Source organism: Odontesthes bonariensis, chromosome 8, assembly GCF_027942865.1.
Source record: "Odontesthes bonariensis isolate fOdoBon6 chromosome 8, fOdoBon6.hap1, whole genome shotgun sequence".
Taxonomy (NCBI): domain Eukaryota; kingdom Metazoa; phylum Chordata; class Actinopteri; order Atheriniformes; family Atherinopsidae; genus Odontesthes; species Odontesthes bonariensis.
The window spans coordinates 15,387,448-15,401,016 of NC_134513.1; the positions used below are offsets into that span (position 1 = coordinate 15,387,448).

The window sequence follows — 13,569 nt, forward strand, 5'->3', positions numbered from 1 at the left end:
CCTTCAAGTCACTATCTAGCAACAAATTGCCTCAATATCAACAGGCTAAATATCCCATGAAGAAGAAAACGAGCAACTTTGGCATCACTCTAAAGACTTTTGTTCTTCGTGAGTGACTTCCATTTGTAAAAAAATCGTCTTTTTGCCTTTACCTGTAGCGAATTTGCTTCACCTTTTCATTATTTTGTTTCTTTGACAGAATGGACTCATGTGCTGTTACCTAATAAGTATATTCTTCCATTTTTCAAATGAGTCCCCTTAAAAAGCTGCATCTTAATTATTCATGGCCATCGGAAGAGTACGCTCTAATTCTTCCGATGCCTTTTGTGGCAATAGATATTCCAAACGGTGTAAAATGGCGAGGCAAACATGACTGTTCCCCAGTCGAGAAGGACCTGCAGCACAAATGGGTGGAAATGGTTCTTTCTGAGGTGATAGAAAATATGTGATTAGATACAAACGGAAGCATTGTTTTTTGACTATATAATGAATTTTTATCTCATGATTTTTGGTTATTGTTACAGATAATATTTCAGATTTAAAGTCGTGGATATCACAGACATTTTCGCTTCAGAGCCTCTTATGATAAAACAGAAATTATTCCACTTTAGTGGTTCAAAATATTTCAAATCATTTTTAAACAAATGGTATAACTAATTTAACAATAACAAATGTATGATTGCGTCTGGGTTTGTAATCAGGAGACCTTCATTTGTACTTTTAAAAAAGAAAAGTTTTTTTATCTTAATGTGCAAAAAACAAGATATCACAAGCAGATGAATTAAAAAATTTGTCAAAATAAATTTCGATAATTGCATGGCTAAGTGGGAAAATGCGAGTGTCTGCACTTTGGATGAACTCACCCTAAAAATGAGATAATGGAGCGCTCTAAAACTGGGATGGTTTTCTGTAAAACTTGAAACTGTTTCACCATCTTAAGAAACCATCAAAATCGAATAATAACCTTTTTAGAATTGAAACCTTCAGCTTTTAGTCTATCTTCCTGAATTTGCCCTCGCTATCATTAATATGTTTAATTGCAATGTTGACGCGACACGTGAGACGAGCCTTATACAAGTCTGTGGAACTCTTCATGGTCTGCTTTATGCGTCGGATTTGTGAAACTTCAGGTCTTCTGGAGATTCTTTTCAATTATACCAAAAATGATTTGCAATCACTATCTTTTTCTTTTGTTTGCCACGTTTCGTTTACATGTAAAGTGCGATACAAATACAATCTGGTTGCCTGACTGGACTCAGATCCTTGTTTCCTTTGCAAAGATTTAGTGACTTATTTCACCTCCGTCCCTCCAACCTCCAAATTTGTGCTGTATTGCTAGTTGATGAAACTCCTGATTGTGAGTGTGCTGTGAAATGTTGCGATTATACATATTAGTGGTTAAGAGAAACATTGAAAGCCAACGTTTTACTCTGGTGACTGGGTTGGACATTTTGTTAGTTTGAGTTTTCCATAATTTTTAGCGTTTACTGTAAGCCAGAAAAAAAATAAAAATCAATGTGACATCTATAAGGCAGCAAAAAAAAAACAAATCAAAGACTGACAGAGGAGTGAAGGAAAAAAAATAATTTGCACTTCCTTTCCATCAGCTCCATCAATTAACCTACAAAAAGCAGTTTGGGCACCAACTGCAGCTCAACATTTGTGTAACATGAGTCCGTGTTGTACACCGTGACTGCAGCACAGCAGGAACAAGGATTGAATGATGAGTAACTCATACAGTACTTGCATTCTGCTGGCATTGTATCAGAACCTGTTTTCAACCAGCTGCTTCTTTGAAAACAATCTAGATATCTTTCAAGGTCTTTAAAGAGACCTGTGCAGAAGTAATTGCAAATGAACTGGAGCAACATCTCGAGGCTGTTGTGGCCACTGTGAATACATGCTTCTTCCTTTTCGCTCTATATATCTCTTTTCCCTCTCCCCCCTCCCCCCCCCCCCCTTCTTGCTCTCTCAGCCTTGGCCCCCCGATCAACCCTTCTTTTCTCCTCCTCTGACCTTCTAACCACCAATCACATCCTCCACCCTCCACTTTAGCTTCACCGTAAGCAAAGCCAAGCTTTTTAGATCCATCTTTAAGCCGAGCACATTTTCATTCCCCCCTGTCCAAATCAGGAGATGAGTTGCTGCTTTGTTGCATTTTCAGATTGAAATGCATGGTTATGTTTTTACAGAATTGATTCATAAATACCATGTCTTATCTTTTCTTTCTTTCTTATTCTTTCTTTTTCAATAAAAAAAAAAGAAAAAACTTCAAACAAAGAGATTCAGCTGTGTTGTTCCTCTCATCTTTGAGATATATACAAACTCAGCAAAATAAGCAAGTAGAACTTTAAAAAAAAAAAACACAAAGAGGCAGACACGGTGAGGTAAAACAGTCAAATCCCAAACTACTGTTGAGAATGTCAAAGAAAGAAGTACTGTTCTTATTTTATTAAATAAAGCATGTTTTGTAATGTAAAACATGGCCTTTAGAGGAGTTTAAAACCAGTGATCTTTGCTTTAGATTAGAAACCTGATGCGTGATAAAAGAACAAACGGTATTAGATGCAGGCTTTTGTTAATGCAGTGCTTCAAAGTTGTCCAAACAGTATGGAGGTTTGAAGCCCAGCGAGCTAACGTAGAATTTCAAGCAAATTACGATCAAAGCTGATATCTCACCAGAAAGCCTTGCAATGTCAGCCAATCTCCCTTATTTCTCTCAGTCGGCGAGGAGCACAAACTCTGATTTGGCCATTCTGTGACTTAGCAGGAGGTTTTTTTCCAAAGTCACGTCAAATAATTTTGACTGCATAACAAAATTTGATCATGACTCCCGAGTGTGGCGGCATCTTAAAACTGTAAGTTGAGTTGGCGAAAGAGTCACCTCAACGCCAAGTAGAAGCGTTCTTGTAATGGATTCGCAGAAGGTGCTCTTAAAAATGTGCCTCGGGGGTCATTTTTAAAAGCCAAATCAATTAGATTTGTCAGCACCTGAATTTCCAATTTCCAGAATAACCCCTCAAAAAAGGATTTAGACTAACATATTATCACATTTGGTTAAGTCCTGCTATCCATAAACCAGCCATCCCATCCATCAATGCAGCCTCAGCTATTGTACCACTCTAAATAGCCACAGTAGAAGGACACCTTCCATCATCAACCATTCCTTCCCACACGCACACACACCTGCCAAGCCTCCCACCTAAGTTCTACCATCCTCCCTAAACTCCCTGCCTCCCCTCCCTCCTCCCCCTTTGTGTTTTTTTATTTTTTTTATTTTTATGTGCTGAGGAGATGGAGGTGGCTTTTGAAAATCTCTGTCTTCCTTTTCCTCCTCCTGTCACACGAGCTGTTGCTGTCATCGTCACTAAGGCTCCATGTTGATCTGTTGGTCACATCTATTTTTATTTGTTTATTTTTTTCTGTGCTTGTCGGACGTTATGGATGTTTTTTCGTTGACTCGAGTCTTATTTTTTCTCGATGTGGCTTTTCTCTCTTTCTCCTCAAGGTTGTCTCTATCCAGATTCAGTCTTTTTCTCAAACTCAGCGACGCAATCTCTCGCATTTCTCTGCTTCCTCAAGTCTGAACTCACCTGGCTGTCCTAGAATCCTTCCTTGCGTCAATTAGTCCCCTTTTTCACAGACACCCCACATCATCATCCTTCCCTGTTTCCATCTTCCATCCCTTTTCAGCTTCTCTCTTTTGTCCTCATGAATATTTTAGACGTGATGGCAATATCTATGTTTCTGTGGAACTAATGTGAACCACTTAGCATTTGTTGCGAGTCAAAAGGAAATGCTTGCGCACCAACTTGGTCCTGGCTCGTCAATAAACACGTCTAATCAGGTTGGGAATAAATAGGTCTTTAAGGATTTTATGTGCCTGCAACTCCCAAAGGCCCTCAGTCCCACCTAGCTTTGCTGCAGAACTCCTTTTAAACCACAGTATCAATCAGAGTGCTCCGCTATCCCGCTATTAATAAAATATGGATCACACCACCAGTGGATGGCTGGGCCTTGGGAGCTACCCTACTTTCATTAAAGTACCGTGTGGTTCTCCACTGACGACAGAATGCGGCCCAAGAGGTATTTTTAGCAGTCAAGCTACGTCCCATCTCTGCACTGTGGAAAAACAAGACAAGCACCAACCAGCCAGAAAGTGTGGCTTCGACACTTTTCATCAACAGCTTCGGTATTAATGAATCAAGGCCCACAAGATGAGTAGCAATTTTTTTTTTTTTTTTTGAAGCGATCACGATTGAGCCACAGAAACTGGCTAAAGATAGAAATATTTTCTGTCGGTAGGAAGATCTCTGTCCGCCAGCTGGAGACAAACCCGCCCATCTCCATCAGATGACAGTCAGTGATGTTTTAGCTGGCTAGCTTTATAAATAGATCCAGGACCCATCACGACCAGTCTAGAGGGGCAACCCAAATGGATGCCCCCCCTTCCAGAACTTAGCCAGTTCTGGAGCAGTGCTCCTCCGCAGAGGAAGGCGCAATTTCCTGGAATCGAACCAGTTAAATGACAGATTGTCCCCTTGTTTAAAATAGACAGTCCCCCGAATCAGATGAAAGAATGACCTCTTTTCAAACACCCTATCTACAGCGCTACCACTTAGCATAGCAGCTTTGGACTAAAAAGGACACAAAGCAGTGTTTACTAGGTCAGTGCTGAAGAATGTGAAAACCTTCTGACTTTGTATCATCGTTGTACTTCTCTGATGTTAAATCACCAAGTTAGTTCAACATAAATTGCCATTGAACTCAGACATTCTATTTGGCAAGGACGTGAAAAATTGAAAAAAAAAAACGAGGTTGAATACATTACTAGATCAAAGGCAGGTCTGTGGAACTGCAAGGAATGATAGTTTTGAAAACCGAATACTGCTGTTGTTGGTTTTACAGCCTGAATGATAAAAGACCATTAAGATGTCATTCATTTAGCTGTAAAGCTTACTATTAGCAAGAACAAAAGGCCACTTAATGGCCTTTTTTCTTTGCAGGCAAAACTTTTTAAACTTGTCATAAGTGCAAAGACTTGATACCAATCATGTATTAAACTTAAAATGTACTTTCATTATTGTTGTCTCCGTTTCTATAGACATTTCTTAGCCTGACACGGTCGTTTTTGTCAAAGAAAATCTTTTCTGTTCTGATGTTTAGGGAGTCTTTATGCTTAAGTACAAACACATTTTTACTGCCTACCGTACTCAATTTTATATCAAAATTGGAACTCATAAAGGACTATTTAACAAAATCGGGTATCGGCTGCTTGATTCTCACAAAAACTGAGACTAACCATGGCAGCTCACACAGGCTTCAGAGGCTGGATTCACAGAGGGTGCTTCATTGATTTGACTGGTTAAAGTTTGCTTTTGATAGACGGTAATAGACAGGTGCTTCATCTAGTCACCTCCTACCTCAGCAGTTGCCAGCCTCCTCTGCAAGTTTGGGCCTTCAAAGGAAAGCTAAAGCACAGCAGAGAGGGAGGGGAGGGGAGGAGCCTGCAAGTACGATCAAATTTTCATGCCATGTCCAAGTCTTTGCCATGTTCAGCTTAAAAGATAGTCTGACTAAAGGGACTTTAGGTGGTAACTCAGCAAAATGACCTGTCACGTGGGTTATTTTTGGTCAAACTGCCAATGCTGATACAAATAACACATTAACAAAAGTGAAATGTACACGGTGAGGAAATCAAATGAATGTTTTTCTGCTAAAAGAATGGTCAAACTGCTAAAAGAGTTGTCAAAATGTCAAAAAGATATGCAAAAATCCTACTTCTGAGCCATGTTTTTTGGTTTCTCTTTAGTGCATTGATAGTAACATGGCGGTGCAACATTGTGGAGCGCCAAAGGTGGCACCCATTTCCCATTTTCAACAATTCCCCTGTTAATGGGTTTCTGCAACAACAAAAACATATTTCTGAATATGATCTTGCTTTTCTGCCGATAGAGCGACCTAAGTGTAGCACAGGAGAACAAAAAAAGTATGATCAAACTATTACTGTAGGGACGAGTGGCCTCATGCAAAGGCTGATGTTTTCCTTCGAAAAAGCCTTGATGTAAAATCTGTGTAGTTGATGTGAGCAGGAAAAAAAAACAGCCATCCATCACTTTCCACCTTGTTCTATCACAGCGAGAGCCAGCTTGTTATAGAGATGGAAGAGGACCATGATCACATCTACTCCCTTAACGCATCTCTTCGTCCTCTCTGTTGCATTATCCATCCTCCCCATTTCCTCTGCCCTTTCATTCCATCCACACAGCCAGGAAGAGAGTCTATCTGATGACCCAGGCTTTAAGTTGTTTCCTCCGGAGCCAAGTCAGCCAGCTGAACCTGAACGTGTGTGTCTGTGTTTGTATGTGCGAGCATGTGTGTAATCGGTTCAGGCCTGGCTGCGCTTACATGGCTTGGTGAGTTTGTTAGCATATTATTAGCCTGGGGTGTTGTTGAAGCACTTCTCACATTATCTCCTCTAATCACTCCCTAACCAGCCAGACAAACACAACCTTGCATCCCCTTCTTACCCGCAAACAACCAATAACAAACTCTCCTAAAAACTGCCTCTGGCTGTGTCTACTCTTGATTGGCTAAAATCAGCGTCAGTCACGGAGGAGGTCAACCACACCTCCTCTCGTCTCCTCTTTCTTCCTCATCTCTCTGTGGATTGAATTATTATGATTTTCCGTCTGATTCCTGTCTTCCTGGGCTCCTGCAGTTATTGTCTGTGCCCCGCTGCTGCCACATCTCTCTCCTGTTTGACAAAGAGAGAAAGAGGGCAACCAATTAAACGCACAATGCAAAATGGATAGGCCGAATGAATTCAAAGCACTTAAATGCAAATTTGCTAAGCTTTACGTTGCTGAAGTGTTGAGAGAGGAGAGAATTCAGGTATGACTAATTCGGCCCAGTGTGTGGGAGAGGAAGAAATAGAAGGCAGGAAGAGATGAGGAGGAGAAAGGAGGCGAGGAAGACATCCCAAGCTCTGATAGTTATGGTGGTTGTCTCAGATGTCTTGTGGTGGATTTGGATGGGGCAACATGGTGGGATGGGGTCAAGCTGTGGTTGTCATGCCACTGTGCTCGTTTCCACAGCGACTGAGAACACTGTTGTCTGCCTGTGAGCTGTTCTCTGTATCAATCTATGTTTTCGGTTTTTTTATAACAACGTGTCCAACCCTTTTGTCTTGTTTTTGTTCTTTCTCGTCTTCCCCCCCTCCTCCTTCTGCCCCTCTGCCTTCCCCCTCCTCCCTTCCACTGTCCTTCCATCCCTCCCCTCCCCTCCCCTCCCCCCCTCCCTACAGGATGTGCGTTTGTCACGTTTTCCACCAGAGCCATGGCACAGAATGCAATCAAAGCCATGCACCAGTCTCAGACAATGGAGGTACGGTACTCTTGCTCTTTCTTCAAGTCTCTCTGTCTTCTCAGCTCCTTTTACACATACACCTCATTCTCTCAATGCATTGGTAAATACATATCTGTCTCTTGACTTAAACTTTAATAGGTTGGAACCATTTCTATGTCCAATGCTTCCACACTGATGCCGTATTATCTTTAATTCCAAACTGGGCAAGACGCATGACACATCCAACTAATTATAGATCCAATAACCTTATCAGTCGGGGCTATAAAGTATTAACTAAAGTGTTGGCTTTACAACAAGGCCTACCTATTCTGATACATTCTAACCAGGTGTGCTTTTTGAAGATTAGAGCCTCTTTACATCATTCAAAAAAGTTATATCTTATGTGCCAATAGCTACTAGGTTGCAGAGGGATTTTGTTTTTTCCACCTGATCAAAGTTTGGCTTTGGTCCAGTTTTCACAGGAAGTTAACTATTAAAGTTAATCCATCCATTTTCTATACCCTTTTTAATCCGATTCATGGTTGCGAGGGGGGCTGGAGCTGGAGCCTATCCCAGCTGTCATTGGGAGAGAGGCTGGGTGCACCCTGGACAGCTTGCCAGTCCATCACATGTAGTCAAACGAGACAAGCAACCATGCACACCTGCTCTCACCCCTTTAATGACACAAAATACACTAACATGCATATTTTTGGATGGTGGGAAGAAGCCAGAGTACCCGGAGTACCCACATACATGGGGAGAACATGCAAACCACCACATCACCGTGCACCACCGCCTATTAACTTTCAAATATAGGACATTTGAGACCTTAAAACAGCAGCAAAGAATCACCTGTTATTTGTGCATGTAGGTCTTTTTTTTTTTTTTTTTTTAGCTAGATACAGAGATCTACAAGCTGCTTGATTCAATTCAGTTTTATTTATATAGCCAAATTATAACAAATGTCATCTCAAGGCACTTCAATAATATAGTCCAATTGGAGTATGAGTGTAATCATAATCCAATCAATTCCAATTCATTCCAATTCAAAATTAGTCCAATTCATGCATACAGAGCCAATTCAAAAACAATTCCCTAGCTAAGGAAACCAACAGATTGTACCGAAACTTCTCATCGGTCCAGTCTCCCGTCCTGAGGCGACTGTAGTGAGAAACGACTCCGTTTTAACAGGAAGAAACCTCCGGCAGAACCAGAGTCAGAAAGGATGGCCGTCCGCCTCGAACAGCTGGGGTTTGAGAGGACAGAAAAGTGGGGACAACAAGCACCGTAACACCATTCAAAGGATACCTGTTGAGACAGGGAAACACAAGTTAATGACCACAATAATGCCAAATGTACAAATATACAGTATATATGAGAAATTAAACGGGCGGGGGGGGGCAGCAAAGTGAGGTAAGGTGTGACATAAGAGGCCCCCCAGCAGTCTAGTCCTACAGCAGCTTAACTATGGGATGTTTCAGGGATGGGATGCTGATGGCCTTCACGTTTGGTTTCAGCTCTATATGCCCAGCTGTAAAATCAGTCTTTATGAAGTTATACTTCACCTTCAAACATAAAACCAAATCGCTGCACTGATAATATATTTAGTTTATTTTATTGGGCCTTTTCTAGAAAAACTCCATCAGGGTTTCAACGCCTTGAAATATCCCAATAAATGGTTTGAACTATGGAGACTATCAGAATTCCACGAATATGTAATGAAATTAAATGACTTATAATGTATTACCAGGACACCTCAAAGAGCATATAGTTGGAATATCAGGTGTTCCAGAGCCTCCTTTTCCATTAACAGCTGTGTTTTCTGTCACCAGCCTTCCCCTCATTTTCATTCATTCTCAGTTTATTTCCCATTGTTTGAGATATGACTGGCAATCTTTTAATTATGTTGTATCACCCTGCTTCTCTGCATTTCTGACTGGAGAATTGGCACCACCTACAGTTTATCTCGATGAAGCAACTCCGAATAACCACAGGACTGTATTGGATGAAAATGTGCATATATCTGCATTTCAGCTTTTCTTTCTTGTTAAAGTTTGATGGAATCCCAACTTGACTGTCAGTCATAGGTTGAAAAAATGTGTCAAGGGGGTTTTGGGGTGGTGGTCAGTCACACAAAGTGGAAGCTCAAGCAGCACTATTGCAGTATGGAAGCATTAAATATGAAACTTTAGCTGCCTTTTAAGGCCAATGTAATTGTCACTGACTGATTATTTCTTATGCACAAAGAGAATAAACCTAATGCCTGACAGTTAAAAGAGAAAAAATAAAGACTCAGAAGCCTATATCTTCAGCTGTGCCACAATGTGTGAATACCCCAAAACAAACAGGATGATTGTCATTCAGCGTGAATCACATGGGCTTTAAGAATGAGTCATCAAGACTTAATTTCTAAGAATGTGTTGGCACTCTTGGGCTGCAGAAATCTGCCAAATGCATGCTGAAAAATCCTTCAAATAAATGATCAAATGTATTTGGGAGGGAAGTAGTTTTTAAATCTTAAATCTTAAAAACCCACATCGGTGTCTTCTAACATGAAAGAGGTTGTATAAATCAAAGATGTTGGGAAAGAGAAGGGAGTTTGCCTCCCAAACCTGAATCAGATACAGAACCATACAGAGGTACAGAACGATAGCATTTTTGGGTAGTGGAGTTGTTTTCTGAGCCTCAGGTTCACCTCATGTTTGGGTTTGGTTATTTTCATGTGTAGTTATTTAGAAATCACCCTTTAACTGCCCATACTGTGTCCTTTTTGGAAGTTGAAACACCAATAAATAACCGTAAATCTCAGGTTTATGGCCTTATCTTAAGCTTGAAAAGCTTTGTCTTCGGTATTTAAAAGGGGCTTCTCTTCCTTGCAATTGGTCTCACATTTTCAAGCCAGGCCAAAGTTTGGCAATGTCTAAAAGCTGTGACAAACACCGGGCACCCTTGACACCAGCAGCCACAATTGGTAGGTGATGTTGCAGACCTCATCAGCTGTGCAGCGACCCCAGCGGTGCTATAATGGGGACTCAGATGCAGCTCCTTTGTGTTCTTCTGTTTTTTTGGGTGCCCTCATTGACGTTGGTGACAGGGCAGGATGACAGGGGTTGTTATTGAGAGAGAGGGAATTGCAGGTTATAAGACGAGCCTTGAATGCGAGTCGGAGAGAAGGGACAAAAACTGGTAATAATAGGCTGTGTTAAAGAAAAGGGAACGAGTGGCGTTCACCTCCATAGCCCCCTCATTAGAGCTGATCATGATAATCATGGCTGCTATTGAAGCCCTGTGACCCTGACATGAGGAAAACATGTGATCCTCCTTCTGTCTGCGCGCGTGCGTGTGTGTAGAGTTTTTCTGTTCGTGTTCCACTTCAAACATCATTGAAGTGTTGATTTATGTGGCTGAGCAGCAGCAGCAGCAGCAGCAACATGTCTGTCTTTCTGAGTGGAAGGAGTGACACTCTCCTCCGACAGCGTTAGTATTAAGCTAGAATTATCCTCGCTCTAAGCAGTCGTCTGCCACAATGGGCCTGGTAAACACTGCCCATGTCCCTCGCTTTTATCATACACACAGGGGGAAAAAAAGCTTTAAACCATAACACAGCGATATTGCAGTGGACAATGGCAAAATACCTTAATTTCCATTTGAAAACAAGCTGTCTAGCCTCAGGCAGACCTAAATTGCCGCATCCGTTTGTTAATATTCCTCAGTTTTGCAATTTAAAAGTAATTACTTTGGGTCCGAATGAGGGAATGAGGTCTGGTAAATAGAGTTTGGTTATTGTCTTGGCTCTATTGCACCCCACAGTCTTAGATAGAGCCAGATTGTGAATGTGATGTTTGTGTGTGTGTGTTCCCTATCACGTACGCGCCGCACGTCACGAGGTAGAAGGGAGACAGCCTTGTCGCTCCTTTCATTGATGGCCCTGTCACTGTCATATCCATTCTCATTACACTGTGACATTCAGGTACACAGTTGCCTCCCTGCGCACACACACACACACACACACACACACATGCCCACTGAATGTCAGGCAGCAACGAAAGTGGATATTAGCAAGACAGGTAATTCACTACAGCACCTCTAAAGACACACAAAGAGAGGAGAGGGTCGGCTTCATTGTCTTGTATTTGTGTTGATTTGTGCGTTGCATTATTCACTCCCTCCATAACGACTCATTTAGCGCCCAGCTCGCCCCTCTGCGGCATTCCATTGGCGCTGATTTCTTCTTTTTTTTTCTTTTATCTGCATGACACGAGAGGGGCACTTGCACGTTTTCCTGCCCTCGCCGCATGCGCACGCCCCCGCGGTAAATGCACAATTGTTGGAGCCCATCTATACAAAGGCTTAAGTAGAGCATGAGAGGAAACACGGCAGTGTCTGTTAAAATAGTGAACAAACACGTCTGTCGGCTGTAGTGAAGAGCGAAGACGGATAAACAGAGAGACTGACAGTGGAAGGAAAATGTGTGATTAGGTTAATCAGTGTAAGACGCCACGTACGGCTGGATAATCCTGTTGTTTTTAACCAAAGACGTCATCGTCAATCTGACTTCAAACCCACCGGGGTCTCTTGTATTTGTCCTAAACTCGAGGTGTGCTTCAACAGGTTTGAAGCTGTCACCTGTCACAAACAGTCTGCAAACAGTCCGGATTTTTATATGCAAGTCTTCATCTGCCGCATAGTCCCCACAGACCAAACTGATATTCATTAACGGCCATAGAATTTAAGTTGTGGGAAGAACAGAGGTGGCTTTTTTTTTTCTATACCTAAGCACAGTCATAACCAAACGGGGAAAGAAAACTCAATCTTAAACATAAAGCAGAGGTGTGTCAAAGTATCCTTTAAATGAAACTAGCTGTCAGATAAGATAAAAACATGACCCGTAGTCTACTGGGTCAAAGTCCTGTTATTTACTCACATCATCAATTCATGCTCTCAAATTTAGTCAGCTGATGAAGTCCATTAGGATCTTGTCCATCTCGAAAAAGCCGTGTCAGCAACCTTCACAGTTATATGAGTACGTGTGCGGACTGTAGCGTTACCGGGTATTTATATACGTATTAAATATAAGGATTTATGAGATGTTCTTACAGTCTCAAATAAACCTTACCTCGAATTCAGGGCACCACCTACCTAGGTTTTTAACTTAATTTAAGTCACAGTCAGGTAGGAAAACTGTTCGAAATCTTACGATCCTGGTGTTAAATTAATCTTTCAATTAATAATCAATTAATATTCAGTCTCATATCTCGCTACTTTCATGAAGTTCTCGTTTGGTTGGACAGACATTACGTAAAGAAAGCATACGACACAATCTGTGATTATAACATATATATATAGATATATGAACTGTTTATTACAATGATATGATCTTAGACATGAACCTTTAAACAAACAGGAGATGCATGGAATATGGGTGATTATATAAAACACTTAGTGAATATAAAATAAAATATGGGAATGGAGAGATACTGGATGTATTCAAATAGTTTGGGTTGGCTGACTATTTGACGCTAAATACTGACATTTCGGATTAATTTATCATTCTGTGAAAGCCTCGAGACATCCATCAAACCCACTTTAAGATGAAAACGGGTCGGTCTTACTGTGCTGAAGTTCTGTTTAGTCGGTTCGGACCACGGCAGCGGCCACGCGGGGTCCGAGGGGATTTCTCTTCCGCTCTCTGGGCCTTCCTGGTTGTGGTGGCTGACTTTAGCGGACTTCTCAGTTGCTTCTTTCACCGGGAAACCGAAACGATGGTGCCGAGGACTGTGGTTAGATGATTGAATCTTGTGAGTGTCAGTGGGTCCGTTGCTTCTCTGATGAAGTGAACTTAAGTTCACAGAAGATTAATAAAAGGTTGCTTGGAGTTGGCTTTCTTGGTAGGAAAAGGTGATGATGGCGTGAAACAGCGGAGGTTAGGACGTGCGACGTAGAAGGACGTGGATGGCGAGGGACGAACAAAAACACGTAAAACGTGCATCTTCAGAGTATTTCAATCTGTTTCTTTGTTCGGGTCTTTCTTTCTCGTCTCCGGGGTCTCACTGGGTTCTGGAGGGTCTCCTCCGGTCGTCCGCTGCATCGTTATCCACACGTCCTTCCGTTCTCTCCTGAGATTATGAGAAAACTCCCAAACTCTGGTGAGCTCTTCTCTTCTGCTTAAACCATCTCCAAAACTCTCTGAGCAGCTGTTCTCTGCTCAAATCTCCTTCTGAA

General features: G+C 41.7%; 1 protein-coding gene across 16 annotated transcripts in view; it reads left to right on the forward strand.

Moving 5' to 3' along the window:
- celf2 (cugbp, Elav-like family member 2) overlaps positions 1–13,569 on the forward strand; it is a 243,674-nt gene that overhangs the window by 191,100 nt on the left and 39,005 nt on the right. For all 16 annotated transcript variants that reach the window (XM_075471887.1, XM_075471886.1, XM_075471874.1 and 13 more), the window contains one exon: positions 7,307–7,386. In XM_075471887.1, the coding sequence (XP_075328002.1) occupies positions 7,307–7,386 (80 nt within the window). The remainder of the gene's footprint in view (positions 1–7,306; positions 7,387–13,569) is intronic.